At 44.2% G+C, this 26,357-nt stretch overlaps 2 protein-coding genes across 4 annotated transcripts in view; one reads left to right on the top strand and one right to left on the bottom strand.

Annotated features, from left to right (window-relative positions):
- The first annotated feature begins 1,285 nt into the window (after positions 1 to 1,285).
- On the top strand, positions 1,286 to 23,089 carry CTNNB1 (catenin beta 1). Its single transcript, XM_074540055.1, has 16 exons — positions 1,286 to 1,562; positions 14,648 to 14,708; positions 15,099 to 15,326; positions 15,466 to 15,719; positions 15,810 to 16,048; positions 16,132 to 16,333; positions 16,673 to 16,817; positions 17,289 to 17,392; positions 17,479 to 17,817; positions 18,084 to 18,242; positions 19,187 to 19,306; positions 19,461 to 19,611; positions 19,701 to 19,822; positions 20,988 to 21,048; positions 21,804 to 22,024; positions 22,316 to 23,089. The coding sequence occupies exons 2-15, from the start codon at positions 14,696 to 14,698 to the stop codon at positions 22,010 to 22,012; spliced, it is 2,346 nt and encodes a 781-aa protein (XP_074396156.1). The 5' UTR covers positions 1,286 to 1,562; positions 14,648 to 14,695; the 3' UTR covers positions 22,013 to 22,024; positions 22,316 to 23,089.
- Positions 22,480 to 26,357, bottom strand: part of ULK4 (unc-51 like kinase 4) — a 224,273-nt gene continuing 220,395 nt past the window's right edge. For all 3 annotated transcript variants that reach the window (XM_005485838.4, XM_026792680.2, XM_074540021.1), the window contains exon 37: positions 22,480 to 24,871. In XM_005485838.4, the coding sequence (XP_005485895.2) occupies positions 24,787 to 24,871 (85 nt within the window). In that variant the 3' untranslated portion in view covers positions 22,480 to 24,786. The remainder of the gene's footprint in view (positions 24,872 to 26,357) is intronic.

The raw sequence follows: 26,357 nt of genomic DNA, 5'->3' as shown, positions 1-26,357 counted from the left end.
CCCTGCTGCAAGAACTGCAGAACCTGGAGGCTGGTGGGGGACAGGAGACTGCGAGAAGCAAAACAAGAATTCAATCTCCCACATCGGCCCGTGCCAAAGCAAATGTATATTGCGGGGGGAACAAAATAATATCCATCTTTTGCTCTGGCAACAGATGTTTTCCACAACCACGTCGTATATACGGTCCTTGTTTCATGTGGAGGGAGGTGTGAATGCATTTTTCCCTCTCGGGATGTTAAACACAGACTTTGCCATTGCAAGACGGTGCACGCAAAAAGTCTGTAAAACATTCTGCTGTGCAAGCCCGAGCACGCCGAGAAGAGGCCGCCGCGGACGTGCCTTCACACGCCGCGAAAAATCCTTGTGCAATTCCTATTTTCCTGTTTTTTACGAATCACTAAAGAAGCGAGGGGAAGGAGGGGAGAAGGAGGTGTTGGGGGGGGGGGGGGAGGGAGAGGGAAGTTCCCTTCTCCCATTAAAAAAAAAAAAATTGCATAACGAGATACTTTCTTTGGCAACTGCTTCCTGACAAATATTTACAAGGGCAGAGCGGGAGCGCGTTTCCGCCGACGTGAGCGGGGCCCACTGCCACCTTCCCGGGCTCCCCGGGCTCGGGATGAGCGCCGGGCCGGGCTCGGCGGCTGCCCCGTCCCAGCGCCGGGGCCGATTCTCCGCAGCGGCCCGAGCGCCTCCCGGACTTGGCGACGTGGGCGTTTGGGAAGACGGAGTTTCGCTACAGTTGGTGCCGTGCATTAAAAAAAAAATAAAAAAAAAATAAAAAAATTAAAAACCCCAGGCAACGAAACTCCAAAATAAAGGGGGGGAGGGGTGGGGGGTGGAAAGGAGTAGGAGAGAGAGAGGATCAGACTCGCCTTTTGCCCCCCACCCCCACGCTTCCCTTCCCAAAGCGGGACCCCGGGCTGATCCCCTGAGTTGCATCACCTCCCCCGCCGCCTCTACACCCCTCAGGGCAGCAGCAACTTCATTCCCAAGCCGGGAACTCTGATCCTTCCCTCCCACCTCCGGAAAAAGGTGTCTCCGCCGCGCTCCCCCTGCCCCAGCCTGCCCAGCCCTAGCCTAGCCTGCCCTGCCCAGCCCTGCCCAGCGCTGCCTGGCCCGGCCTTCCCCTTCGCGTGCCGCTTCCCCGCTCCCTGTCTCCCTCCGCCCTGGGAGCCAGGCACTATTTCTCCTCCTCCCTCTGCCTGCCCTCAGCGCCGGGCGCCTATGGAATGCCGCGCGCGGGGCCCGGCCGCGGCGGCAGGATACACAGCCGGGCCCGGCGCTCGCTATAAGAACCTCCTTGTGAGCGACGCCATTTTAAGCCTCTCGCTCGGTTCGGCGCTGGGAGCAGCGGCGGCGGTGGCGCTCGGGGGATAGAAACACCGCCGCCCCGTACGGTCGCCACCTGGGAGCCAGCGGCGGGGGCACCGCCGTGAGCGAGGAGGAGGAGGCGGCGGCGGGGAGGACGAGGAAGGAAAGACGGACCGGACCGGGATCGCCCGGGCAGCAGCAGCAGCCGCCGCCGGAGCCCGGGGGACCCCTGCGCTCTCCCTTCCTCCAACGTTAGTGCCGCTTTCTCCGGCGGGAACTTGGGGCAAACCCGGGCCGGGCACCCCCGCGGCCGTGAGGGGTCCAGGGTGTGCCCGGCGGGAAGGACGGGCTGGGGGAGGGGGGGAGCGGGGGTGGGAGAGAGGTGGGGGGGCAGGAAAGGAAGAGAGCGAGGGCTCTTGTTTTTGGGAGGTCCGGACAGCTGCGTGGCTGCAGGAGCGGCAGCTGCAGCTCCCGAGGTGTCTCTTGGGAAGCTCGTCCTGGGGCGAGGGGGTGGCTGCTCTGGGCTACGGGAGAAGGCGAGTCCATGCGCCCGGCTCCGCTCTCGTTTGCGGCAGAGCCCGGAGTACTTTAATGACCCTTTTTATTATTATTTTAGAGGTTCTTTCCCTTCCCTTTTTCGGGGAGTACTAAGTCGCCGGTGGGCTGCAGATCCCCTTTGGCGATAGGAGGGCGAAGAGAGCAGGGTACGGGCTTATTTGTACGGAATATAATTAATCACGGTCACTGCAGTCAGCGGGAGATAACTAATCTGCTGCCTTGTGGGGTTTCGCTTTTAGTGGCATTGCATATTTGCTGGAGAGGCTGTGCTGCTGCTTCTGGGTGTCAGCGGAATGAAGCTTCCCCGGAGCTGGGAGCCATCACATGAAGTTTTTTCGCACCCACCGTTTCGGGGTGCTGTGGGGGCTCCCACGCTGCGAGGGGAAGCGCCCGCGGCCGCTCCAGGCTCCCGGAGTGCCGCGTTCCTGAGCTGTGGGGACCAACTCGCGGCTACTCCCTGAACTATCTAGGGCACTCACTTCTCTAGGAACGGTGTGTTGTTTTGTGGTTTGCTGTTTGGTTTTGGTTTAGTTTGTTTTTGTGTAGTTGGGGTTTTTTTTTAACAAAGCTTAGTTCATTTCTAATGTGCGTGATTAGCTGCTTCTAGAGCAGCAAGTTTTCTTAAATTTAGCAAAACCTTGCATTTTTCCCTAGTTAAAACTCGATGTAGGACGTTGGACCGTTTTGGTTTTTTTTGTGTCTCTTTCCAAAAACCTTCTCAGAAAATTATCCTAACTGGAAAGAGAGAACAGACTGTGTGACGGTACCACGGGAAACTTACTTGTGACTTCAAGAATGGCAGTGTTGATCTTTGTAATCAGCTACTTCTTGATCTCTTTCTCATGGAGCAGCCATTGTTCTGACACTCTGTATATTCCAGACATCTGTGGTCCTCCCATCCCCCAAAGTATGCAAGTGGTGAATGGAAAGAGGCTGGGCTGGTATGCTGAGGTCGACGGACGGAAATCAAGGAGGGGTTTTAGTAAAACAGGATCTTTATGTGCTGAGGCTACAGTCAAGGCGAAGACAGAGAAAACTAGCTGAAAGAGTGTCGGGGTTTTCTTGATCTAAGTTCACACACCAGTCAGCAACTTCATAGTTATGATTTTGCTTCTGAATGACAAAACGGTACTACTGCAAGGCTCAAAAAAAAAAGAAGCCTAAACGGCAAAACTTACTGGTGTGTATTGGCCCAAGTTTAATGTGAGTTTCAGTACCTAACAGTCCAGGAACCTAATGTTGATCTTGCACTTTTGATAAAAAGCTGCTGACAGCTGCAGGTATGTGACTGCTGTGTCGTTTGTCTAATGGCTGGTAGTTGCAAATGAGGCTGCTTAGGTATTCAGGCAAGAGTTTAAAGCTCTCTAAATTCAGCTATGCAATTCAAAATTACACTGTCTCATTGTTCTGGGATTGTTCTAAAGAAGTGTTACATTTGTTCATCTGTTAGTGCAGTTATTTTCTATTTGGGTGTAAACTGATATCCAGGAGAATGTTCATTTTCGTCTGTATAGCTGATCATTTCACATGGTCTAGGGGAGAAATAAGTAAAAACACCATGTTGGAAAGGACAATGCCATGCACGATAGCCTCTAGGAGCAAGGATTTAGTACAAAGTAAAGCTTGATTGGAGAAATCAGTTCTTCAAATGCTGTGTTACAGCCTTATCAACCCAAGTTTGCTTTTTCTTGCCTAAGCTAGAGTGAGCTCTTTGCACCGTTTATGTCTATTCAGGACCCCAGCATTTTGCTCTGACTGTGGTGAGTCAGTGAGTGGCTTACCAAACCTTGGCTGTGAAACCTGCTTGCCCTTCAGACATAATGACTTTTTTTCTGAAATATCTGTCCATCTATAATGACTCTACATCTGAATTAGCATCCTGAAATACCGTGTTCTGAAGAGTTAGACTTGAGGGTTTGGGGATGTTAAGGCAGGAGGTTGGTACTAGTGGTGGTCTGATTTTGCAGTGTTTTCAGGGGTGGAAAGGGAAGTGGAAGGAATGGAGCAGGAAATATGGCTGCTGGAGGCTTCTGTCTCAGAAACTGAAGTCTGAATGCGCTGTCTGAAACTCCTGGATAAGGATGTTTCTGCAGAGTATTGTCTAGTAGGCAGACTGGTGTGCAAATACAGCAGTAATCAAAATCACTTGCCTTAATTCATAGTTAAACTGGTAATGCTGGGCTTGTGGTTACCTTGCAGTTGCCTGCAGCAGAACTTGTTCTGTGACTGTGGTAGCCTGCATACCATGGCAGGAAAATCAGGACTGACCTTGCTTATCTTGAACATCATACTTCACAAAGCCTGATAAAACCTGTGAGAAACTGTGCAGGCAGCTGTGACTTGCTCTTGTGTCCTCAGAACGTGCACTTGCAAACTCTGAGCCCAGTGCCTTGCTGGCTGGCTGGGTGGGAACCTAGAAATGGTAAACTTGGTAGCAAGTATTGGATGTGTGATTCTTCTTGTCTCTTTAGATAAAATTATTTTCCTGGAAGGGGCAGTATTTCTGATTTTCCAGTTAAGCACCGATTGAATTGGCTAGACTTGCCAACATAAGGCAGCCTGACAGTGGTTAACTTTCAATATCCATTTCTGGCACTTGATTCCAAGGTAAAACTTGCTGTAGTCTGGGATCAGGCTTTAGCCCAGGAGGGTAATTTGTTAAACTGTGCTGGCACTGTGTAGCCTGTGCTGCCTCACATGAGAAGAAAGGAGCCAGAGAAGTTGTTTCAGTTTCTGGGGCTTTGTGCTTTTCTTTCTTTGCTGACAGGTAACTTCAGGTGCAAGGGAGAGAACTAATGGAAGCATAATTCTGGCATTTTTGTCTGTGTGGAGCACCAGGTAGATGAGGTGAGCAGGTGAAACATACCTGTAGCTCAGCCTGACCTCCTGAGTCTGTTTACTCTGATGTGGAAGCAAATTCATCCCATGCTTTCGTTGCCTTGGGAAGTTTGGTGCACATGTTAGTTTACACCAGAACTTTCTGTTCCTGTTCCAAGTAGACTTTAGGAAATAGTTACATTGGCTGGATTGGTATTGCAGAAGTGAAGTGCTTGCTCTGTTACTTAATACTAACTTAACTCTGGAGCCTTGTTTGAGGACTGATGTAGAAGAGTGAAAGACTTAATCTCATACTCTGTGTTGCTGCATTTAAAAAGCAGTATGAGGTAGCTGGGTTTTGCCAGAGCTGGCAAATGCACCGTGTGTGCTGTACGTGTATTTGCTGGAACCAGCATTTCTGGGCTGACTTACTGTGCTAAATAGTCTTGTATAAATTGGATAAGTTCGCCAACTCTGCAGCAACTGTAGAAAGTAGTTCTGTATTGTCCTGGCAACATTTCAGGTGCCCTCCAGTGGCCAGAAATCTTAACATCCTAAAGGTGCTGCTAAATGCAGCTCCCTTATCAGTTTGCCTAAATTAAGAGTGAGTTGAAGAAACATCATCTAGTGTCAGAATTCATTAGCATGTTTGTTGTTTGAACAGTTCTTTTTAGAGTGTTGGTATGCTTTATTGTAAATACAGAGTTATTCTGACAGACAAGCAAAGACAGCCACTTTCAGATTGATAAGTCCTTTGTCAGTGTAATTATGACTGATCACTGTTTTTCTAAACTGTACAGATTAATGTTTAACATCCAAGTTCAGGGCTGACTGTGTGATTGCAGTCTAAGAAGAAACTGGATTATGGGTAGATACTTCCTCATTTGGCAGAGAGAGGATTTGCTGAGTTGTTCCTGTGTTGGTGTGGAAGTGAGTGTTTCAAGCCATGCACGAACAGGCTGGAAAGGTATTTCTGTAACAGTGTCTGTTGTTGGGGAGGCACAGGATTGTGTTAAATGACTGCAGAACCATTGTCTTTTTGATACACAAAACCATGTGGGCACGGCAACTTGAGGGTTGGCAGTGGTTTTGTCCCTCAGCTTTGAGTGTTAAATGAGATGTGGCATAATATTTGTCTGAATTATAATATGTTGCCTCTAAATGATCAGAATGGCAACTTTTTTTTTTTTTGTATGTGACTAGGTAAGACTAAAGAATGAATTTTGATCCTGTCTCCTGCCAGCTCTCTACTACAGTCACCTTACTCAGTGATAAGTACGGGTACATGGACCAAAAGCTGTAAACCACTGCATATTTATTACTTGAGTCCTGCTGGCAGACTAAACCTTGGATAGAAACACTGGCTCATCCCTAACCAAGGAAGATGGGAGTGTGCATAATGTACATATCTGTGTCTTGCAAATAAAAGGTGGGAGCTCTCTAAGCTGGGATAATAAAACTCTCAATGTTTTAACCAGCCATGAGGATACTCAAACTTAGTGAATGCTGCACAAAGCCCCTAGTAGGAAGTGTGTGCCAGTGACCCAAAGATCCCAAATCCATTGCTGAACAGAAGTGATTAGTAACTGTTTTGTTTGTGGTGCTGGTACTTAGTTGGTCAAAATAATTAAGACATGAGAGTATTTGGGTTGATAATCTTGTTATGACTTAATGCAAGTTCATAAACTTGAAGCTGTCATACCAGTCCTCTAATACTGAGCTACAAACTGCTGTCAGGGGATTGATATGTACATTATGTGAGGAAGTTCATTACTTCTGTTCTCAAGTTGGATGTGTAACACCAGAGTTACATTTGAAGCAGTTTTTACATCATAACGTTTAAGATCATGATCAGCTCCTGTCTTGGACAGTCAGGAGGATACTTAAGTGCTTGAGGTCTATTTTGCCAACTAATAAAGTGAAAGTTTTTGCTAATGCTGTGTTATACTTGCTGATGAAAAGCTCTCTTAAATCATTACTTTCAGACATGACCTGCTGATTTGTCAGCTTGAACACAGCTGGTGCTTATACCTCTTAGAAGCAACCAGAAGTTTCTAGAAAGGACAAATAAATACCTAGGACAGAGAGTGTTTTGTTTGCAGATCCTGTTAGAAGCTCCTGGTATAGTGGTCTATGATTTTGTATGTAAAGGATTGGGTTGACAGACCTCTTGTAACTCCTGAATGTCCTCTGGGTAAAGGGTGAAATAACTGTGCTGTCGATTCAAACACTTAATTTCTGAAGGGACAAGATCCAGTACTGTGAAATTTCAGCTCCTGCAGTGTGATTTTAATTAAGAGTGTGTGACTGTGAAGAGGTGCTTTCTTTACATTGCATAGGGTGCCCAGCCATGTGCCTCTGGCCAGCATCAAGCAAAATTATGTAGGGGACTGCTGATAAGAAATTGTGGTAGTAGGTAAACTTCAACCATTTAGAAGTTACATATTTAAAAGTCCATTTAGACATACTTGTGTGTCCCATCAGTCTGTAATTCCACCACAGTTGCTCTAGAATGTCTGTCCTAAAGAGTGAAGTACTGTGCATCTCCTTCCTTTCAAAAGGAAAACGTTTATATGATATTGCCAGCCTCATGTTTGCAGAGGCTTCCTAGCTGGTTCTACAGTTTCAAAGTTCATCTTCTGGCATGGTAGTGCAGATTGGTGTCAGGATGAACTTTTATTTCTTTTTTAGTAACTTTCCTGATGTGCCTGTCCCGAATTCTCTTCCAAGTTCTCATCATTTTGTACTTTAGTTATCTGAGGTATTTGTTGGCTGACAGTTCCTCTCAGACCACTGTTAGCTCTTGCTTTATTGAGAATTCTAATGGGTGGTTTTTAAAAGGGTACTTAAACCTTAGTGCCTGTGAAGACCCTGATGAATTGCACAAGCTGTTTGTGCCTTCATGCTGCGTTAGTTGCTCCGAGCACAGCAGCTGGAAGTGGAATCTCTGACCTCCACTTCTGATACCTTTTGTTACCTGAACTGTCAGTCCATGCAAAGTTGCTCTTCAGCAGTTGATTAAAACTACCCACATTCTGGGTGGCTTTCTGTACTTGAGGTGAGCAAAACAAAATGTGGCTCTTGCTATGCTTATGTTACAGTCTCAAGTGCACTTGAAACTTCGGAGTTGTTGAACATTGCAAGCTAGGCAGAGGTATGATTCTTTACTTGCCTGCTTTCTCTTTTAGGAGGAAAGGAAAGATAAAACCGGTGAGTCCTGTTGTATCAGAACACTCTGTAGTGCTCCAGAGGGGCAGACTGGAACTTTACAGCTGTTGTAAAGTTCTTGTGGCCCCTTTCCCTCCTCTGTCACATTTACTTAAGACTCTCTTGACTCCAAAACAAGCCTAGAGTTTTTTGGAACTTGTAACTTAAGTCTTTCCTTCACTAGACATTTTTGAGGAACACGTTCTGTATTTAAATACTAACCCAGTGTTTTAGTCAAGGCTACCGGACTGCCTGCATTACAGTTCCATCAAGCAGTTGCAATCAGCCTGGGCAAAGTATAGCAAGAAGGAAATATTTACATGTTATTTGCTTTAGCCAATGGGCGTGTGAATAGAAACTCTGTATACTCTTGGTCTTACGTTGCTCATATAATGTGTTGCCTCTCTATTTTCAGTTATTTTGTGTGTGGCATGAAGTGAACTCTTATTTAAAAAAAAAAAAACCTTACAAAGGCAAGTATAGGAAGGTTTTTCTGCCTTTGTTACAGAAAGGAATATTTAGATAATTTCTAAGGCAGAAGACAAAGGCTGAGAAGCCAGGACAATTGATATAATAACAGTCTGGGATGCCTGGAGGAAAAAGGACATAATGAATTGGAAATGAAGTGGCAAAGAAGAATGGCTGAAATAGAGGTGACTTGCAGTGAGTGTTGGCAGATCAGCACCCCTCTCCCACTTTAAATCTGTGGGTTATCTGAGCTAGTATATTGCCTCTTCCAGCAAGTCTTAAAGATGCTGAAGGCTGAGAAATTGGAACCTTTTAACCATTGAGGTCAGTAAAGCAGATATTCAGATTTCTTAATTTCCTGAAGTTTGTTAGGAAAAACAAACCTTAGACTTTCAGTCTTAATAATAAGAGAATTTAAAGACCATTTTAACACCTATTGCATGTTCTGGGTTCAGACTCTAATTTATTGTGATATGATTAGCGAAATCTAAGATAGCATGTATTGCTGTTTGCAAGGCATCTTCTGACTTTCTGCAGGCATCAGTAGAATGTGTTGGCTGAAGTATTCCTGCTTGGATAAATTTGAGCTGGATGGATTACACAGGATACCGAGTTTATCGCTGGAAAGAAGAGAAATACTTCACTAAGCAAGAATAGCTTAGTGGTAGGAGGGAGTGATGCTAACTAACAAATGTTGCTTGGAGCAGCAACCAGGGCAGTTTTGCCACAAGGTATCGTTAATAAATGAGTTTGTTCAGTTGCAGTCTAGGATCAGTAAGATGGATTTCAGTGTGTGGCATTCAGGTCAAGATTACTGGTAGCTCTTAGTTTTCAGTGGAACTTCTGAAATAGTGCAAGTTGCTACATCTTGGCACAACACTTAAATGTAGTAATACTGTTTCATCTCTTGCCATGGCACTTCTTCTGAAGTAGTAATGAAGGCTATAGATGAATGTTTCTACTGTGTAACCAAAACCAAAAAAAGGTAGAAAAGTTTTAAAGCTGTGAAAGCCTATAGGTTTTTTTTTCCTATTAGTGGAATAAGACTGCATGGTTTGACTTTTTTCCTTTTGGTATTACATACTGTCCAAGTTTCTTCCACTAGGTTAAGATGTTTTGTCATAAGCCACCTGAAGACATTTTTACATAGTATTAAAAATCACCCTGTTAAAAGCAGAAGGTATACTGACATTAATATAAAATATGTGAAGTTTTATATTCCTGTTCCTAGTACTGATAATAAGATAAACCTTAATTTTTCCCTCTCTAAAAATATCCAAGTGGTGCATTGCTTTGTTTAATGTGATAATTTGCAGCCCATAGTCATTATTCAGGAGCACTTTGCAGTGAGTTTCATAGTAGTTTTTGTCCATTCAAGTCCTTAAAGCACTGTTGGGCAGAAGTTGGTGTTGGTGGGTGACTCGTTTCCCAATAGTCAAGGCCTTCTAATACTTGCACATAACTAACTTCAAAATAATCTACACTCACTGTATGTGGCTGTTTCTTTTAGAGGGGACAGGGTGGCTGAGGACTGCAGATGCTACTATTGGGGACAGAATATGGGAATGCTCTTCAGTATTTGTTTACTGGATATGGAAATACATTCCAGGAAAACTGTTGTTTGTAATCCCCTGTGGTATCTTTGTACAAGAAAAATAAATCTTCTAAAAATGCAATTTTCAGAGTGAAATTCAAGCACATTCTGTATCTATTTTCAAATAAAGTATCTTCTATTATTTTTTTTCAAAAAGTTGCAAACCTCAGCTGTCATTCCTACCATGAACTTCTAACATTCCTTAAAACACACAGCACCAAAACTGTCCTTCCAGGAATTCTTACCAATCTTACAGAAGCATCTGGTACGTGAAGGACCTCCAAAATTACCCACAAAGGTACTTTTACCAGAGCTCAATACAGCCAGATAAAAACTCAGTTTTCCTTAGAACCTGTGGGTGGATATTGGAGGAGAGAACGTTGTCCACATTTGGATAAGGAATAATTACAAGTTTACAGCGGTTCGACTCACGTCTTCATGAGACGAAGATCAGTAGCAGTTGGTCTGTCTGTTGTGTGTTTGTATCTGGGACTTAGGTTAGACCAAAAACTGCTTAGAGACAGTTCAGCCACTCCTGCCTAAAGTGCCTTTATACCATGAAAGCTTTTCCCCTGATGTTTCCACTGTCAGTATTGTCTTGCTTGAATAATTCCTCCTCCCTCACATTTTGTTGTCTAGAAAACAGGCTAACAACTTCCAGGGGAAGATTAAAAAGGGTTGTTTTGTTTTGATTTGTTTTTTAATTCCTTAATTGAATGTATTTTTCAAGTTCCCAACTTGATAACTAAGGTTAATTAGGAAGCTTCTGCTACATTAAGAACTGAAATACAAGGACTTGGGTCATAGAAATGAGTGCTCTCTGCTGTTACCAGCTGTGGAGCTGCTGTTGCCTGTATATTTTGGCTATGGGCTTTTGTTAAGCAGATACACAGGCAACGTCATTGGCAAGCAGCAAAGACCAGTTATAAAATCAGACCCAAAGGATGCTTTCAGTAACAGCTTGGGAATGGTTGCAAAGACTTCAGAGCACTTGGAGAAAAACAGTTTTTCAGTACAGGTGCTTCTCTTCCCTTGTGTGTAGGTGATACACATTGTTAACTGCTGTGACTGTCAGAAGATGATCAGCTTGTTCTGTGTAAGCAAATGGATCATTCAGAACTCATGGGGAGTTTAAAGGTGCAGTTGCTTGGCCTGTCCCAGGTGAGAGAGAGACAAAGAGCAGGATAACATGGTCAGGCAGGGTGTTTGTGTGCAACAGTTCGTGGTGTTTGCATGGATCAGTCTGGGTTTCTTGTACGAGTTTTAGTAACATACTGCTCTCAAACAAAGCATTTATGGCAGACTTTGACTTGCTTTAAAAAGAACTGTTTAGCAGATCAGTCAGGTGTAATTTGAAGTCAGTCTTAAAGAAGAGAATTGTACAGATTTCAGAACTATTGTAGACAACTGTTCTCCAGAATCAGAAATTAATATCTAATAAAAACACATGATCAGAAATAATACCTAATACTTCTTTCATTCCTTTTGAAAATCAAGAAAATTGAATTGTCTTCTGTAATACATTGAAATTATTAGCTTGTGTGCCTTCTAAGCTTGCAGATGCCACATAATCCAGCCTAGTGCAAGGTCTTGAATTGCTCTTCACCTGAGTTGTTTAATACATAGTCTAAAAAACCCTAACCTTCATTTAAACCCAGAACTGATGATGCTTGCTAAGCAAGTGCATGGTCTCATGGGGCAGGAGGAGCTTTTTGAGACAAGTCCCTTAACTGCTAGCAGCACATTCATGTGAACTGGATAACGTGATATTTATCAGAATTCCCACTTCTGAGTGCCTGCTAGCCTTCAAAAATTGTGAAGCTTGCAGCCCTACTCAAGTTTGTTTGTAAAGTATACTGAGGCCTTCTGTCTCTTCCTGATGGTTGAGATGTGTGTGGCTGACCTTGTACTCATCCATTTTGTCAAGAAAATGAGCAGCACAAGTGTTTGTAGCGAGCCTGGTGGTGTCACTCCCTTTGTAAATGTGTTGGTTCACCTTGAGAGTGACAAACAGGAAGACAAAGCCAGCAGCTTGCCCTGACTCAGTTTACCCCTTTGTAAAATTTAAAAAGAATGTGAAGGAAAAGATGAGAGAATGTTTAACTGCAGAAAACCCAAAACCAAACCCTGGCTACTTTTGTTTGGCACTTACTTTGAACTTTTAGGATTATAGCCAATTCCCTATCTAAATAACAATTTAAAAAGCTACCAGGAATTCCTGGGGGGCTGCAGGTGTGTGAAATGCAGATCAGGATGTTGGAACTTGCAGATGCAACTAGCAGGCTGATCAAGGGTCAGCATTCCAAAGACTGAATGTCACTGGAATGCATTTCTGAACACTTCATATTCTTCATTGCTGTTTTGTAGATGTTCTTCAGTGTTGTTTTGGAACAATGCTGCTGTTCAGTGGCTACTCTGGTCTGTTGGATTTTACCTGATGGTAGAGCTGCTCTTCTGATCTCTTCAGGCTGCAGAAATTGAAACAGCAGTTTCAGAGTGCAGGTGCTATAGGCCAGTTGCCTTCATTGATGCAGAATTCAGCAGTGGAGAAAACTATAAATGTTCTTCCCAAGCCCCTTATTGTGTATGGAAATCTCAGGTGGTAGTAAATGTCTCAAAGCATAGTCACTGCTCTTAGCATAGTGGTTGATGAAACAGTCAACTGCAAAACCAGTTTGGTGATCTTTTTTTTAGCATAGTCCTGATGGAGGAGATGGGAAAGCTTATGGTTAAAATAAATCTTTTTTGTGCTAAGCATATTGGAAGTTTCATATAGCAGCTAGAACATGCCAAATTTTTTATTGGAAGTGTCAATCTGACTTAGAGTGTGGACTGCAGGGAGCAAAGATACAAATTTTACTGTTAGTGCTATTCCCTTTCTGTTTGGAAGGTGTTAATGGAACTCACAGAGTAATGCAGAAGACCTGCAAAGAGCTACCAAGCTTTTGTATAGGCACTTTCTCAACTTTGCTACTTATTAGAATTTTTTAATCAGTGGTGAACTGACAGTGAGACTTAAGTTTTTCTTTGCCACTACCACTCTCAAACTCCTAACAGCATGTTGGAAGAATCCATGGGTAAGGGCCTGGAAGAAGTGTGTGTATTTTCAGCACATGCTCCATGCCCATTGTCAAGAGCAGACTCTGAGCTGGCCAGTCTCTTCCAGGCTGTGGAGAAGGACCAGTTTAGAGTTTCCAGCTGCACAGCAGGATGCTTATTGTATGTTGTGTAATGTCTTATATCAGCTTAATGCTGTTTATCTGCTGCAGATGCAGATCTACTGCCCATTTTAAAAGAGCCAGGGAAGGGTTGCTGCCAGAAGTTGTGGGAGAGCAGTCAGGACAAACAGCACTGGCATTTGTGCAGCCAAGCAACAAGATTGCTCCGGAGCTGCCGGAGTATCTTGCAGCTGGCTCAGAGTTCATGAAATATGTTTGTCCCACCTACCCTGTGAGACTTTTAAAACTGCAGGCCTGCCCTCTGTTTAATTATGATTTTCTAAAAGGTGCTCCTGAAGGAAACTCTTAAACTGGGAAATCTGTCTTTACACGAATCCAGCCAAGTCAGGTGAACTTTGTTCTCCTGACGCAGCGCTGCAGACCTGTCCTCTCAGGGGTTAGTGCACTGCCTTTACTTCATTGTGCAGGAATGTTTGGATCAGCACAGCTCTAACACCTAACAGCACAGTGAAAGCTGATTGCTGCAAGAGATGGTTTTGCTCCCTGCACAAGCTCCCACTACAAATGTCTCTGCTTGGCTGGCTCCCAGATTAGGCTGTCACCAGCTCTGTGTCTGTGCTGGAATCAGTGGGAGACTGTGGGGGGAAGGGGAGCAAATGAAATAAAAGTGACCTGTTGTGAAGCTGTAGCCTTTCTAGGTTAGTGAAGAGACAGGTACAGATTTATGGTGCAAATACTTCCAAACTGCTTGGTGATATGGAATGGAGATTCATAGTGAAGATTTATGTAGGGCATTTGATCATATTTCAGCTTCCTTGCCCCCAGTTATCTTGGTTTTCTGTGCAAACAATAAAAGTGTGTTCTACTGAAGGACAGATTTTTTGGGTTTTTTTAATAAGGCTGGTTCAATCTTTAGTTTTAACTTCAAGGAAGAGTTTTTTTGTAGGAAGACACCTTTATTCTTATGGCACAGGGAGGGAATAAAGGAGAAAGTGCAGTTACGATTCTTTAGGTAGTCTTTGTGCAACTTGCCTTACATCATCATTTCAGCTTTCCCCATGAAAATTCATGTAGCCCTGTATCAGACAGTTTTTCTAATATCTTCTAAGTAGTTTATCTCTGAGGGAAATGAGGAAGTGTGACATTGAGCCATTGTCTTTGTGGCATTTCCAAAGTCTGGAATTTAATGTCTGGACTTCATCTTATGCAAAGATAGAGGAGTGAAAAATAGCTCTGTCATGGTCAGTCTTCAGTTCTTGTTCTCTTGTAGCTCTGAGAGAATATCTTACACATAACCTGACAGAAGTCTGGGTGATACATTGAGTTCTTTTGCATGTCTGTCCATGGAGGTTTGCTAATTAGCATTGGAGTATATTCACTGTAGTAATGAAATGGCAAGATGTGCCAAGTCTTAGTTTGCAATTCCAGTGTAGAAATTCACATTTCTAATGTGAAATCGTGTCTTACTAGCTCTGATTACTGTTTAATAAGTTCTAACCTTGTTTTTTTTTAGGATCTCTGAAAGGGTGCAAGGAAGAGTTCTGGGAGCATAACAAGGAACATGGCAACTCAAGGTACATAGTGCATTACAATTTCTGTTACTAGAATCTAGAAGACTCCTTATCCCTCTCTTTTTAACTTTTCAAAGTCATTTAGGTTGAATAACATCTGCTCTATTACAGTAATTAATACCTTACACTGGAAATCAAACCTTCAGACAAGTTTGTTGTAAGGTCAGGACAGCCACAATAGCAGTGATTGTTCTGCCTGTTCCTCAGGTTTCCATGTCTGCCTTGGTTCAACATATAGTCTCAGTTTTAAGTTGCTGCTCACCTGCAGTGCTGGGTTGAGGAAGTTGTTTATAACAGCTTATTTTAATTTAAAATCTCTGTCATCTCTTGTAGGATTAATACATGCTGGAGCAATTGAACTAAACTTAATTGTTCACCAATGATTTCTTACAGCTGACTTGATGGAGCTGGATATGGCAATGGAGCCAGACAGAAAAGCAGCAGTCAGTCACTGGCAGCAGCAATCATATCTGGACTCTGGTATCCATTCTGGGGCCACAACAACTGCTCCCTCCTTGAGTGGCAAGGGAAATCCTGAAGAAGAAGATGTGGACACAACACAAGTGCTGTATGAGTGGGAACAGGGATTCTCTCAGTCCTTCACCCAGGAGCAAGTTGCAGGTAAGGCCTTTTCTGTTAAACCGTTTTGCTTGGACCAGCAGTTTAATAATACAGAAACCTAACTACTCAATTACTGCCAATCTGGATGATGAGCTTTTTATCCCTAGTTTGAGATTATGGTGACTTGCCTTGTTTTCAGATATTGATGGCCAGTATGCAATGACTAGAGCTCAGAGGGTGCGTGCAGCTATGTTCCCTGAAACCCTGGATGAAGGAATGCAGATCCCATCCACACAGTTTGATGCAGCTCATCCAACCAACGTGCAGCGCCTGGCTGAGCCATCCCAGATGTTAAAACATGCTGTTGTTAATTTGATAAACTACCAAGATGATGCTGAACTTGCAACTCGTGCAATCCCAGAACTGACCAAACTGTTGAATGATGAGGACCAGGTAAGTGTTTTCTTTGCTTGGGTGAAGCTTGCTTTTGGGGCACCTTCAATGACCTTAAAACTAAAAGCTTTATTCAAACACTTGTGTTAGGTGGTGGTGAACAAGGCTGCAGTTATGGTTCATCAGCTGTCCAAGAAGGAAGCGTCTCGCCACGCCATTATGAGATCTCCTCAGATGGTGTCTGCCATCGTACGTACCATGCAAAACACAAACGACGTGGAGACAGCCCGGTGTACTGCAGGGACTCTACACAACCTCTCACATCACCGTGAAGGCTTGCTGGCAATCTTCAAATCAGGAGGCATCCCTGCTTTGGTTAAAATGCTGGGGTATGTGCGCTGCTGAAGCGGTGCTTGTGTTTTGCAGTTGGGTCTGCTAGGACAGGTACTCATGAGGATTTTCCCTTCCTCAGGTCTCCAGTGGACTCTGTGCTGTTTTATGCCATTACAACTCTTCACAATCTCCTGTTACATCAGGAAGGAGCCAAGATGGCTGTCCGTCTCGCTGGTGGGCTGCAGAAAATGGTGGCCTTGCTCAACAAGACAAACGTCAAATTCTTGGCCATCACAACAGACTGCCTTCAGATTTTAGCATATGGCAATCAAGAAAGTAAGGTAGGTGCCTCTGGTGCTGAAGTAGTTAAAATGAGCAAGCTTGTGATGAATGGCCTGACAGTTCTTGTGTACTGACCTCCTGACTCTGAATCTTCAGCCACATGCCACTCGCTTTTGCCAGTCATTCCTGACCTTGCAAGAGGGGAGGGATACAGGAATTATCTTGCAGAAATGCTGCTGTGCTTATAAGTGAGACTGTAAAACTTACAGTCCACATAAGCAGATGGGAATGTTTTTTTAGGGAACTGTAACCACGAGGGGTGTACCAGCCAGTAACGTTTACTACCTGCTGACATGTGTAGGAGGTGACAGACAAATATTATTTTTGCTGTCTTTCAGCTGATAATTCTGGCAAGTGGCGGACCCCAGGCTTTAGTAAACATAATGAGGACCTATACTTATGAGAAACTATTGTGGACCACAAGTAGGGTGCTGAAGGTGTTGTCAGTCTGCTCCAGCAACAAACCTGCTATTGTTGAGGCTGGTAAGTACATTGTACTCATTTTAACTTAAAAATCTACATAGTGCTTTGGCATCAGTTCATTCCACCAAAAACAGAAACTGCCAGCATCAAAAAATGAACTTGGGTTGGTCCTTAAGTCCATAACCAGGTTTGGAGGCCTTTAGTATGCAGAAGTATTAAAGGGTGGCTGTTTTTAGTAACTCCACTGTGTTGTTAACTATTAGTGGATGAGTGTTGTCAGGATGCATCCCTGAGAATATGCACACACTTAAAAGGCCCAGTGTCACACAGGGAATTTCAGGGGGTTGTAATTTTCCTATGAAGAAGGACTAGGGCCCCAGCCATATTGTGATATTGACAAGAAGGATCCAAAAGCTTGTGAGGTTTTGCACTTAGATGTCAAGGAAGAGAAGGACTTGACTGCTCATGAGGTGAGCATCAGAGTATGGTGTAAAATCTGAGTAATGGTGTCAAATCTGTACCATCTTCCAGGTGGGATGCAAGCTTTGGGGCTCCACCTCACAGATCCAAGCCAGCGTCTTGTCCAGAACTGTCTCTGGACTCTGAGAAATCTGTCAGATGCTGCAACAAAGCAGGTAAAGGGCTTGTCTAAAGGGATCAAGAGCAAATGTCAACGTAGTGAAAAAGAAGACTTAACTTTTTCTCCCCTCTTTTTCTGCAGGAGGGCATGGAAGGCCTTCTAGGAACTCTAGTTCAGCTTTTAGGATCAGATGATATTAACGTTGTGACTTGTGCCGCTGGCATCCTTTCTAACCTTACCTGCAACAATTACAAGAACAAGATGATGGTGTGCCAGGTTGGTGGCATCGAGGCTCTGGTGCGCACAGTCCTCCGGGCTGGGGACAGGGAAGACATCACGGAACCTGCGATCTGTGCGCTCCGTCACCTCACCAGCAGACACCAAGAAGCAGAGATGGCTCAAAATGCAGTTCGTCTCCATTACGGGCTCCCAGTGGTGGTAAAGCTGTTGCACCCACCCTCACACTGGCCTTTGATCAAGGTAAACAATGGTTAAAAGCTGCCAGAGCTGAAACTGAAAACTGTTGCTCTTGAAAATGTAACTTTGAAAGTGAAAAATTCTTTGTTCCCACGTTGGGATACAATGTGTTGGGGATACAATTTGTCTGCTGGAGAAGTTGCTCCACTTGAGCAACTTAGTGTATACTCTTAGAGATTTAAACATTTGAGATTAACTGATTAAAAGAAGTCACTAAAGCAAGCACACCTCTCCTGCTCTCTTACTCCTCACCTGCTCCTTACCTGCAGGCTACTGTTGGCTTGATCCGCAACCTGGCCCTGTGTCCTGCGAACCATGCCCCGCTGCGTGAACAAGGTGCTATCCCAAGGCTAGTGCAGTTGCTGGTTAGAGCACACCAGGATACCCAGCGACGCACTTCCATGGGCGGGACACAACAGCAGTTTGTGGTGAGTGCCCTCCCTGACACTGCACCTCTCAAAGTTCTCTCCAGCTCCTCATTGTCAGTGCATCTCAGTCCTGTAGTGCTTGTGCTAAAGAACTGTTTGCTCCCATTTGGTCTAGGTTGCATTATCATCTGTGTGCTGGTAGCTCTGTCTTGGCAGACCTGAGATTTTTCTTAAATCAGGATGCCCAAACAAATCTTGGTTCTTATTTTAATAACCTCTTGAGCATTTAATTCCAAATGTTAGAGCTCACAGAAATTCTAGTACTGCCTACTCTGGCAAGGCAAATAATTTTCTACCAGGAAACCAGAAGTTCCTCCTCCTTCTCAGAAGAATGGGTTTAAGAATGCTGTCACAGCTTATTGCATATTTGCAAGGGTGCTGAGACCTGTAAAGGTACTGAGAAGTTGTGCAGGCTCCATAATTGTTATTTCTTTGATCTTGTCACACACTGACCTGGAAGCCAATCTCAATTGGATTTTTTTTTTATCCTGTTAAACATATTAACAAAGCAGGGGTTTGCTTAGCACAGCAAATGGAAGCAGCATCTCCTAGTACAACAGTGTAGTAAATTCATGCAGAGGAAGGAAGGGACCTCTTTGCTTCTGGTAACTGCTATTTCCAGCTTAGTAACTGCGGGGCTAATCCAGGTTGTAGAACAAGAGATGGTGTTACCAGAGGGGAAGGTCATTATAAAAGCCACTGAGGCATCCCACTGGGATGCTTCACTACTGAATTTGGGTGGGTGCACTGGGCTGATGTAGCAGGGATGTTAAGTTTGAAGGCCTGCGCTTAGGGGAAGAGGGTAAATGCAGGGGATGAGTTAAATTATTAGTTGAAACTGCTGGTTCCAACTGCTTTGTACTGCTGGTTCACTTTTTGATAGTCACTTAAGAAGAGAATATGCAATATCTCAAATTCAAAATTTGCCTTTTCTCCCTAACCAGGAGGGCGTGCGTATGGAAGAAATTGTCGAGGGCTGCACTGGAGCCCTGCACATTCTTGCACGTGATGTTCATAATCGAATCGTAATCAGGGGTCTAAATACCATTCCACTATTTGTGCAGGTAAGTGAGAGCTCAGGACAGCACTATAATACCTATTAGGAAAAGAAATAAAACAGCTCTTGTTGCACTTCCTGGATAGAGCTGCTAAGTCAGAGTGTGCTGAAGAGCTCGTTTCAAGTGGAAGAGCTAAAAGAAGCCTTGTGTTTGGTTGCAGTTGTTGTACTCTCCCATCGAGAATATCCAGAGAGTAGCTGCTGGTGTACTTTGTGAACTGGCTCAAGACAAGGAGGCAGCTGAAGCAATCGAAGCTGAAGGTGCAACTGCTCCTTTAACAGAACTGCTTCATTCTAGGAATGAGGGTGTTGGTAAGTGAACTTAAGGCTGGTTTCATACTTGTGTTAGAAGAGTTGGTAGAAGTCTTGACCTCTGCTAAAATCACTCTTCCTTTCGGCAGCAACCTACGCAGCTGCAGTGCTGTTCAGAATGTCTGAGGACAAACCACAGGACTACAAGAAGCGACTTTCTGTTGAGTTGACAAGCTCCCTGTTCCGGACCGAGCCAATGGCTTGGAACGAGGTGAGTTCTGTGATGTGTTAGAACTTCTGTGTTCTGCCTTCTTCACCAGTGAAGTGTAGATGCCATCAGTGATGCAGGCCCACCTTTAGACAGCTGTGTGGTGGCTGTACCTTCTTTACTCGCTCTCTGTGTTCAGGTGCAGTGAACCTGTGGTAAGCAGCCTTCAAGCTGCTTTTTCCCTGGCAGACAGGAAGAGTCTGTTCTCTGCTGCTGAAAAGTGTAATGCTCATTATGCTTGCTAGTGTGCAAAGCTGGCTGTATACATGAACTTTGTACTTTTCTGTGTTGCTTGTCAAAACCTGATGAACTCTGGATGTAAAAATAGAAACATGAGTGATACGAGGGAAGCATAAATATAAAACATATCCTGTGAGGCTTCTATCAAGCCAACAATGCAGGATTAGTAATCTTGGGCTGGGAATTCAGCTTGTCCTGAGACCTGAATACATTTGAGATTTCAGACTTGAATATGTTTGCAGGCTCATTATCACACATGGCATTTTTTCATTTTTAATGGACTACACAGTAAATCAAAGTCTGTTTGCATGGGATACAGGGAAAGCTTCACTCATTCTTTGTCTTCCCACAATTCTTAAGATTCATGACTCTAGCTTGTCTTGTCTGGCATGTATCTACTACACAAGGGACAGTAGCCTTTAATTTGTACTATTTCAGTGCTTTTCTGTTTTCCTAAAACCTGTATGTACCACAAGAATGGATGGGGAGGAAGCTAAAATGGAATATCTCTTTGAGACTGGAATTAGACAATTGCTCTGCAGGCAGGCAATTACTTCTGTAATTGAACAAATGGAAGAGGTTCCTTCAGAACTCTTTAAAGCTCTGTTGCTGGTTTGGGAATATCTGACTTGCAGGATCTGCACAGGTGTACCTGAGGAATGTTCCTAGACCTTCCTCATCTTTTTCACTCCAGACAGAACCCTCCTTCCAGTGATCTATGGATTCCTAAATCTGGCTATTACATGTTGGATGCAGATACTTAACTAAAAAGGCATTTCATGTTGACAGCAGGGCTGCAGTGCTCACTGCAGAGCAGTTGTTCAAAGGGATTTAGGGCAAGCTTTACAGCTTTTTAAACTCAGAACTACTGGTGCTGGCTGAAAGAGCCGATGTTAAAACTGTTTTGTAATTCTTTGTGTACACACAGACAGCGGATCTCGGACTGGATATCGGTGCCCAGGGAGAGCCTCTTGGATACCGCCCAGATGGTACGTGTCTTCTGTTCCCCCTGACTAAACTTTCAATTGGATGAAGTCAAGTCATAGGTTTTAAAGGAGAACTGCAAATGAGTGAAGAGTGAATTTACTCTTCAGCAAGGTATTGCAAACTGACAGGCAGATGGGGAACTGCCAGTTCAAATAACCCGTTTCTGCAACACCACTGGCAGCACTGAAATGGGAGCCGTATGAACATGCAAAACCAGTGTCTCTTGTCTGAGTCCTGTGGGAACACCTCCTGCTGAGCTGTTGTTTCCAGAAATCTTTTCCATTCCTTACAAATGGACTTGACAATTCCAATAGTGCAGTTTTTCTTTAAAACAACAAAGCTGGTATTGAATGCGTTAGTCTGTGAGTGTCTATAGATTTGAACACAAGCCTATCCCTAAGGATTCTGAACTATTTTTGACTAGTCTTTCAGAAGCAAGTCTACAGTCTTGGAGCCTGGTTTTGCTGCAGTATTGTTGAATTTTAGTACTGTTGATTGTGCAGACTAATGGCTTGGCTGGAATCTGCTCGTGCTTCTGACTGCAGTGTGCTTTGTCTGCAGAATCCTACTGGAAGGCTTTTCCGAACAATGGAATAGCTGTTAAGGGCAGGCACCAGATTGTGTTGAACTTGGCTGAACTAGAAAACAATTAGATGGCTACACAATCTCCTCACACACTGATACTTGCAGCTTCTGATGCATCTAACATCTGTTAACATTATGCTTTTTTTCCCTCTGCCACCTTTAACTTTCTTAGATCCTAGCTACCGTTCTTTCCACTCTGGCGGATACGGTCAGGATGCCTTGGGTATGGACCCTATGATGGAACATGAAATGGGTGGCCACCACCCTGGTGCTGACTACCCAGTTGATGGTCTGCCAGATCTTGGCCATGCCCAGGACCTTATGGATGGGCTGCCTCCAGGTGACAGTAATCAGTTGGCCTGGTTCGATACTGACCTGTAAATCATCCTTTAGGTAAGAAGCTCCAACCTTGAATTTAAAACCAAAACAAAAAGAGAAAAACAGCTGACTGGACTGAGGACTTGGTTGGCAGGGAGGGATTGGCTCGACTGGGTCCTAGTGTGCGACAATAATAAATAAATGCGCTGGAAACACACAGTGAGCACACTCCAAACTGACTTCTGCCGTGAAGTGTGGAAGTAATTAACTGTAACGTCTTGTGCACCGGCTTCATGCAGTCTTGATGTGTTACGACAGCCCTTTACAACTCAGGAGCACTGACACCTGTGTTTTTTCTCTTTGCAGCTGTATCATCTGAGTGAACTTGCATTGATTGGCCTGTAGAGTTGCTGAGAGGGCTCGAGGGGTGGGCTAGTATCTCAGAAAGTGCCTGACACACTAACCAAGCTGAGTTTCCTATGGGAACAATTGAAGTAAACTTTTTGTTCTGGTCCTTTTTGGTCGAGGAGTAATAATACAAATGGATTTTGGGAGTGATTCAAGAAACGAAGAATGCACAAGAATGAATTGCAAGATGGAATTTATCAAACCCTAGCCTTGCTTGTTAAAAATTTATTATTTTTTTTAAATCTCTGTAATGGTACTGACCTTGCTTGCTTTGGAAGTAGCCTTTCTTTTTGCAGTAATTGTTGTTAGTTTTTTTTAAAGTCTCTCGTAGTATTAAGTTATAGTGAATATGCTACAGCAGTTTCTAATTTTTAAGGATTGAGTAAAGGTGTAGAACACTAATTCATAATCGCTCTAACTGTATTCTGAATAAAGTGTAACATTGTGTAGCCTTTTTGTATAAAAAACTAGACAAATAGAAATGGTCCAATTAGTTTCCTTTTTAATATGCTTAAAATAAGCAGGTGGATCTATTTCATGTTTTTGATCAAAAACTTTATCTGGGATATGTCTGGGTAGGGGCCAGTAAAAACTGTTTATTTGGAACCTTGTATTGGACAGTTTACCAGTTGCCTTTTATCCCAAAGTTATTGTAGCCTGCTGTGATACAGATGCTTCATGAGAAAAATGCAGTTATAAAATGGTTCAAAATTAAAGTAAACTTTTAATTCATTCTGTGTCAAATTATTTCAGATCACAAAATCTATTTGTGTGTTAAGAAATAGTCCTGGACTTGCACGACCACTTTAGTGGAGGGAGACAAGAATAGTTTTCCTCTTGGATCCTACTCTGGCATAGTTACCCTTCATAGCCTGGAGGTTTCCTGCACCAGTCTGCCCCTGCAGGGTCCTTAGTGTGGGGCAGGCATAGCCAGATGTGAGGCAACTCCACTGGTGCCAGGCCTGCCAGCCCCACGTCTCAGGGCTTCACTGAGGGTGAGCCTCAGCTCCCCTCAGCACTAAGGGACAGGGAAAGATCCTTTGCCCACGAGCTCTCAGCTGGTTCAAAGCCCTTCTCAGGTGTCCTCGGTGTTCAGCTGCTGTGCAAGACAAGACCTGTGTGTGACTGGCTTCCCTTGAGGCAGCACCTGTGTGACTGCAAGGGGACAAAGTGGTTGTGAGGCTGCCGGCTCAGCCGCAGGCTGCATGCGTGCACCGCGCAGCTGTCACCAGCTCTGGGAGCAGCACTCCAGGCACATCCACTGCAGGCAGCAGTTTGCCAGCAGGAGATCAGAGCAGGCTTTGCTGCAGAGGCTCCTGGCTCAAGATGCTGAGAGCTGAAGGGAGCCACACCAGCCTTCTTCCCCTTCTGCTGCACAGGGAGAGGGCTCACACAAGGAATTCAGCTCTGTTCCTTTGACTCTTACTGTAAAACACTACCCCAAATAATAGCCAGCACTTCACTCTTCCCTTTTTCTAGTAACTCCAGCTGAAAGATGGCAGTATTTGAAGCAATGTAAGAAAACAATTCCTGTAAGACAGAAGGTGAAATCTGTTTGCATGGGGCTGTTTGCTTGCATCCACATACTCTGGGTAACGGGGCTGTCAGAGCAGGGGTGTAGCAGCAGCTGTCACAGGCACCTGTGTTTGGTGGGTGCACTGACAAACTGACAGACATCAGCCACAGCACATGTGGAGAAGAATTTAACTCTACACACACTGAGGACCTTTTCTAGGGTACCAGCTTTTACTGGGGGTTTGACAGCCAGGGTCATCACCACACCTGTTCTCAACTGCAGCCAGGAGCGTTGGCAGCTGAGAACACTCCACCCTTGTAGCTTAAGCTGAGCAGTGCTAGACAAAGGAGAGGCTAGCGAGTACAAGGCTGTGAGTAGAAACCTGGCTAACATCTATCCTTACATGCCCTACACACAGGCTCTGTGTGATCACAGTGGTTGGTACTGGTTGCTTGAGACGAACAATATTGTCTGTCTTGATAAAAAGGTATTTTCTAGTGCCAGTCACAAGCATGAGGTGACCCCTTATGATGAACAGCCAAGGCAGTCACCTGGTCCAAAAGATAAATTAGCATTTCTAACTAGCTTGAAATAGTGAAACGCTTCATATTGTGAAGTAACTCTACTATTCATTTAATTTACACTTTCAAACTATCAAATACTTGAGCTACATCATGTAATGCCAGCAAAGCAAAGTAGTAACCAAGAATTCATCCTTACAAGGATTTAAAAAACAAACTACCCCTTCCCCACCCCTGAACCAGCTTCCCTCCCTTCCTGAGCCAGCTCGAATTCTGCAAATGCTGCAGCTCAGATTGCTAAATGCTCAGCACATCTGAAGGTGTTCCTGCAGGACCAAGGTGCTGAGCAAGGTACACAACTGGCACATTTCAGAAGGATGGTCAAAAATTGTTCACTTGGGAGTCTTGATATTTTCATGTCCCACCGCTCTCAGAATGTCAAATGCCAAGGAAGCAACAGCACTGTCAACGTCAGAGCTAGAAATTAAAAACAGTAACATTCATTAGATGTCCTCGGGAGAAAAAAATGTTTTCTTCAAATTCCACATTTGCCTTTACCTATGCTAGAAAATTCTGAGTAGCCATAAACTGCACTCTCCACCTGCTTTTCTCTTAAGCAGTAACATTTAACCAGTGATTCTGCCCTGCAGCACATCTTGAATAGAAATGAATCTCAGCTCCAACTCCCAGTAACTGCTACCTCACTCAACCTTCCTCCGTGAAAAAAGGCAGATAGAATTTATCACACACCCCATGACTCCTCACATGCACAAATCCAGCTTGGCAGAAAGATGTATTTTCACACACACGCAGAGCCCTCTGCCTGCAGTGCTGCTCTGCACAGGCAGGCACTTCCACTCCAGGTGTTGCCCACCTCCTGCAAGGAGGAGCCACCAACCACAGCCCCTCCAACCACAGCCCTGCACTGGGGCCCTTTGCTTCCTCACCTGAGGTTTTAGTATATATATTTTGCCTAATTTTTTCTTCTGGAAACATGTTTCTTTCCTAGCATTGGAACAGAGGCTCTAACACATTACTCCTAGTCCACAGAATCCTGCCTTTTTAGGTTTTTTTAAGGTTTTTATGGACTCCCATCCCTCATCTCTAGCTTAAAAAGCACATCAGCAGATCAATCTGCAACTTCCTTTATTGCTGCTAATGACAATATCTACTGGTACTCCACACTTTGGGAACACAGAGCTAACCAGAAAATCCAAATGATCAGTTCACATTACATAAGCCAATGCTGTAATATGCAGCAGTTTAAATCAGTTATCTGAAACAAATTCATCTTATCAACTTCCTTTACTGAAAAATAAATGTCCATGATCCCTCATTTTAAAGCATGGATTAGATTCCAGGTCATTACTAAGCAAAATGGGTTGGTCACGTCATTGTTAAGACTGCCTGTTCCCACGAGCTCAGGAAGCATCACTGAGACAGAGTTTGGCAATCCATAGCTGCTACAGGGTGGCAGGGGAGCTCTGAAAGCAGCTTTCAATCCAACCAGCACCCTTCTCTTAGCACTCAACTGCTTGGCTGGACACACTTCCCTTCTGACACACAGGGAGAGGGAGAAATTAGAAACCTGTCTGTAAGAAATGAGTAAAGCAAAAACACTCCTCAATTCAAACCAGTGGCAATATGTGCGTGGAAGGGCTGGGAGTTTAGACTATCCCGAGGATGTCTCAGATCCAGGACCTCAGCTGTAGCTGCCTCTAAAATATTTCCAGTTCTGCAGGAGATACAGAGAGGCTCCTTAACCAGCTTCAAAGCACAGGTGAGGAGACCGAGTTTATCAGGTCACAAGGAATATTTTGGGAAAAATGCCACATAAGGAAATGTGAGGAGAAGGTAGAATATCTATACCTTCCATAAATAAATGTCCATTCAGCTAAGTCTGACAAAGCTTCCTAACTCCAGGCTTCCTCTGCCTGCCTGTTGCCAATTTATGCATGTCTGA

Source organism: Zonotrichia albicollis, chromosome 1 (genome assembly GCF_047830755.1).
Source record: "Zonotrichia albicollis isolate bZonAlb1 chromosome 1, bZonAlb1.hap1, whole genome shotgun sequence".
Lineage (NCBI taxonomy): Eukaryota > Metazoa > Chordata > Aves > Passeriformes > Passerellidae > Zonotrichia > Zonotrichia albicollis.
The sequence above is the reverse complement of the archived record's forward strand: the minus strand, read 5'-3'. Positions and strand labels throughout refer to the sequence as shown.

Coding starts and splice junctions, on each gene's coding strand:
- CTNNB1 (XM_074540055.1), top strand. Junction 16,334..16,672: donor ATGGCAATCAAGAAAGTAAG/GTAGGTGCCTCT, acceptor GCTGTCTTTCAG/CTGATAATTCTGGCAAGTGG. Junction 19,823..20,987: donor AGCCAATGGCTTGGAACGAG/GTGAGTTCTGTG, acceptor GTGTACACACAG/ACAGCGGATCTCGGACTGGA.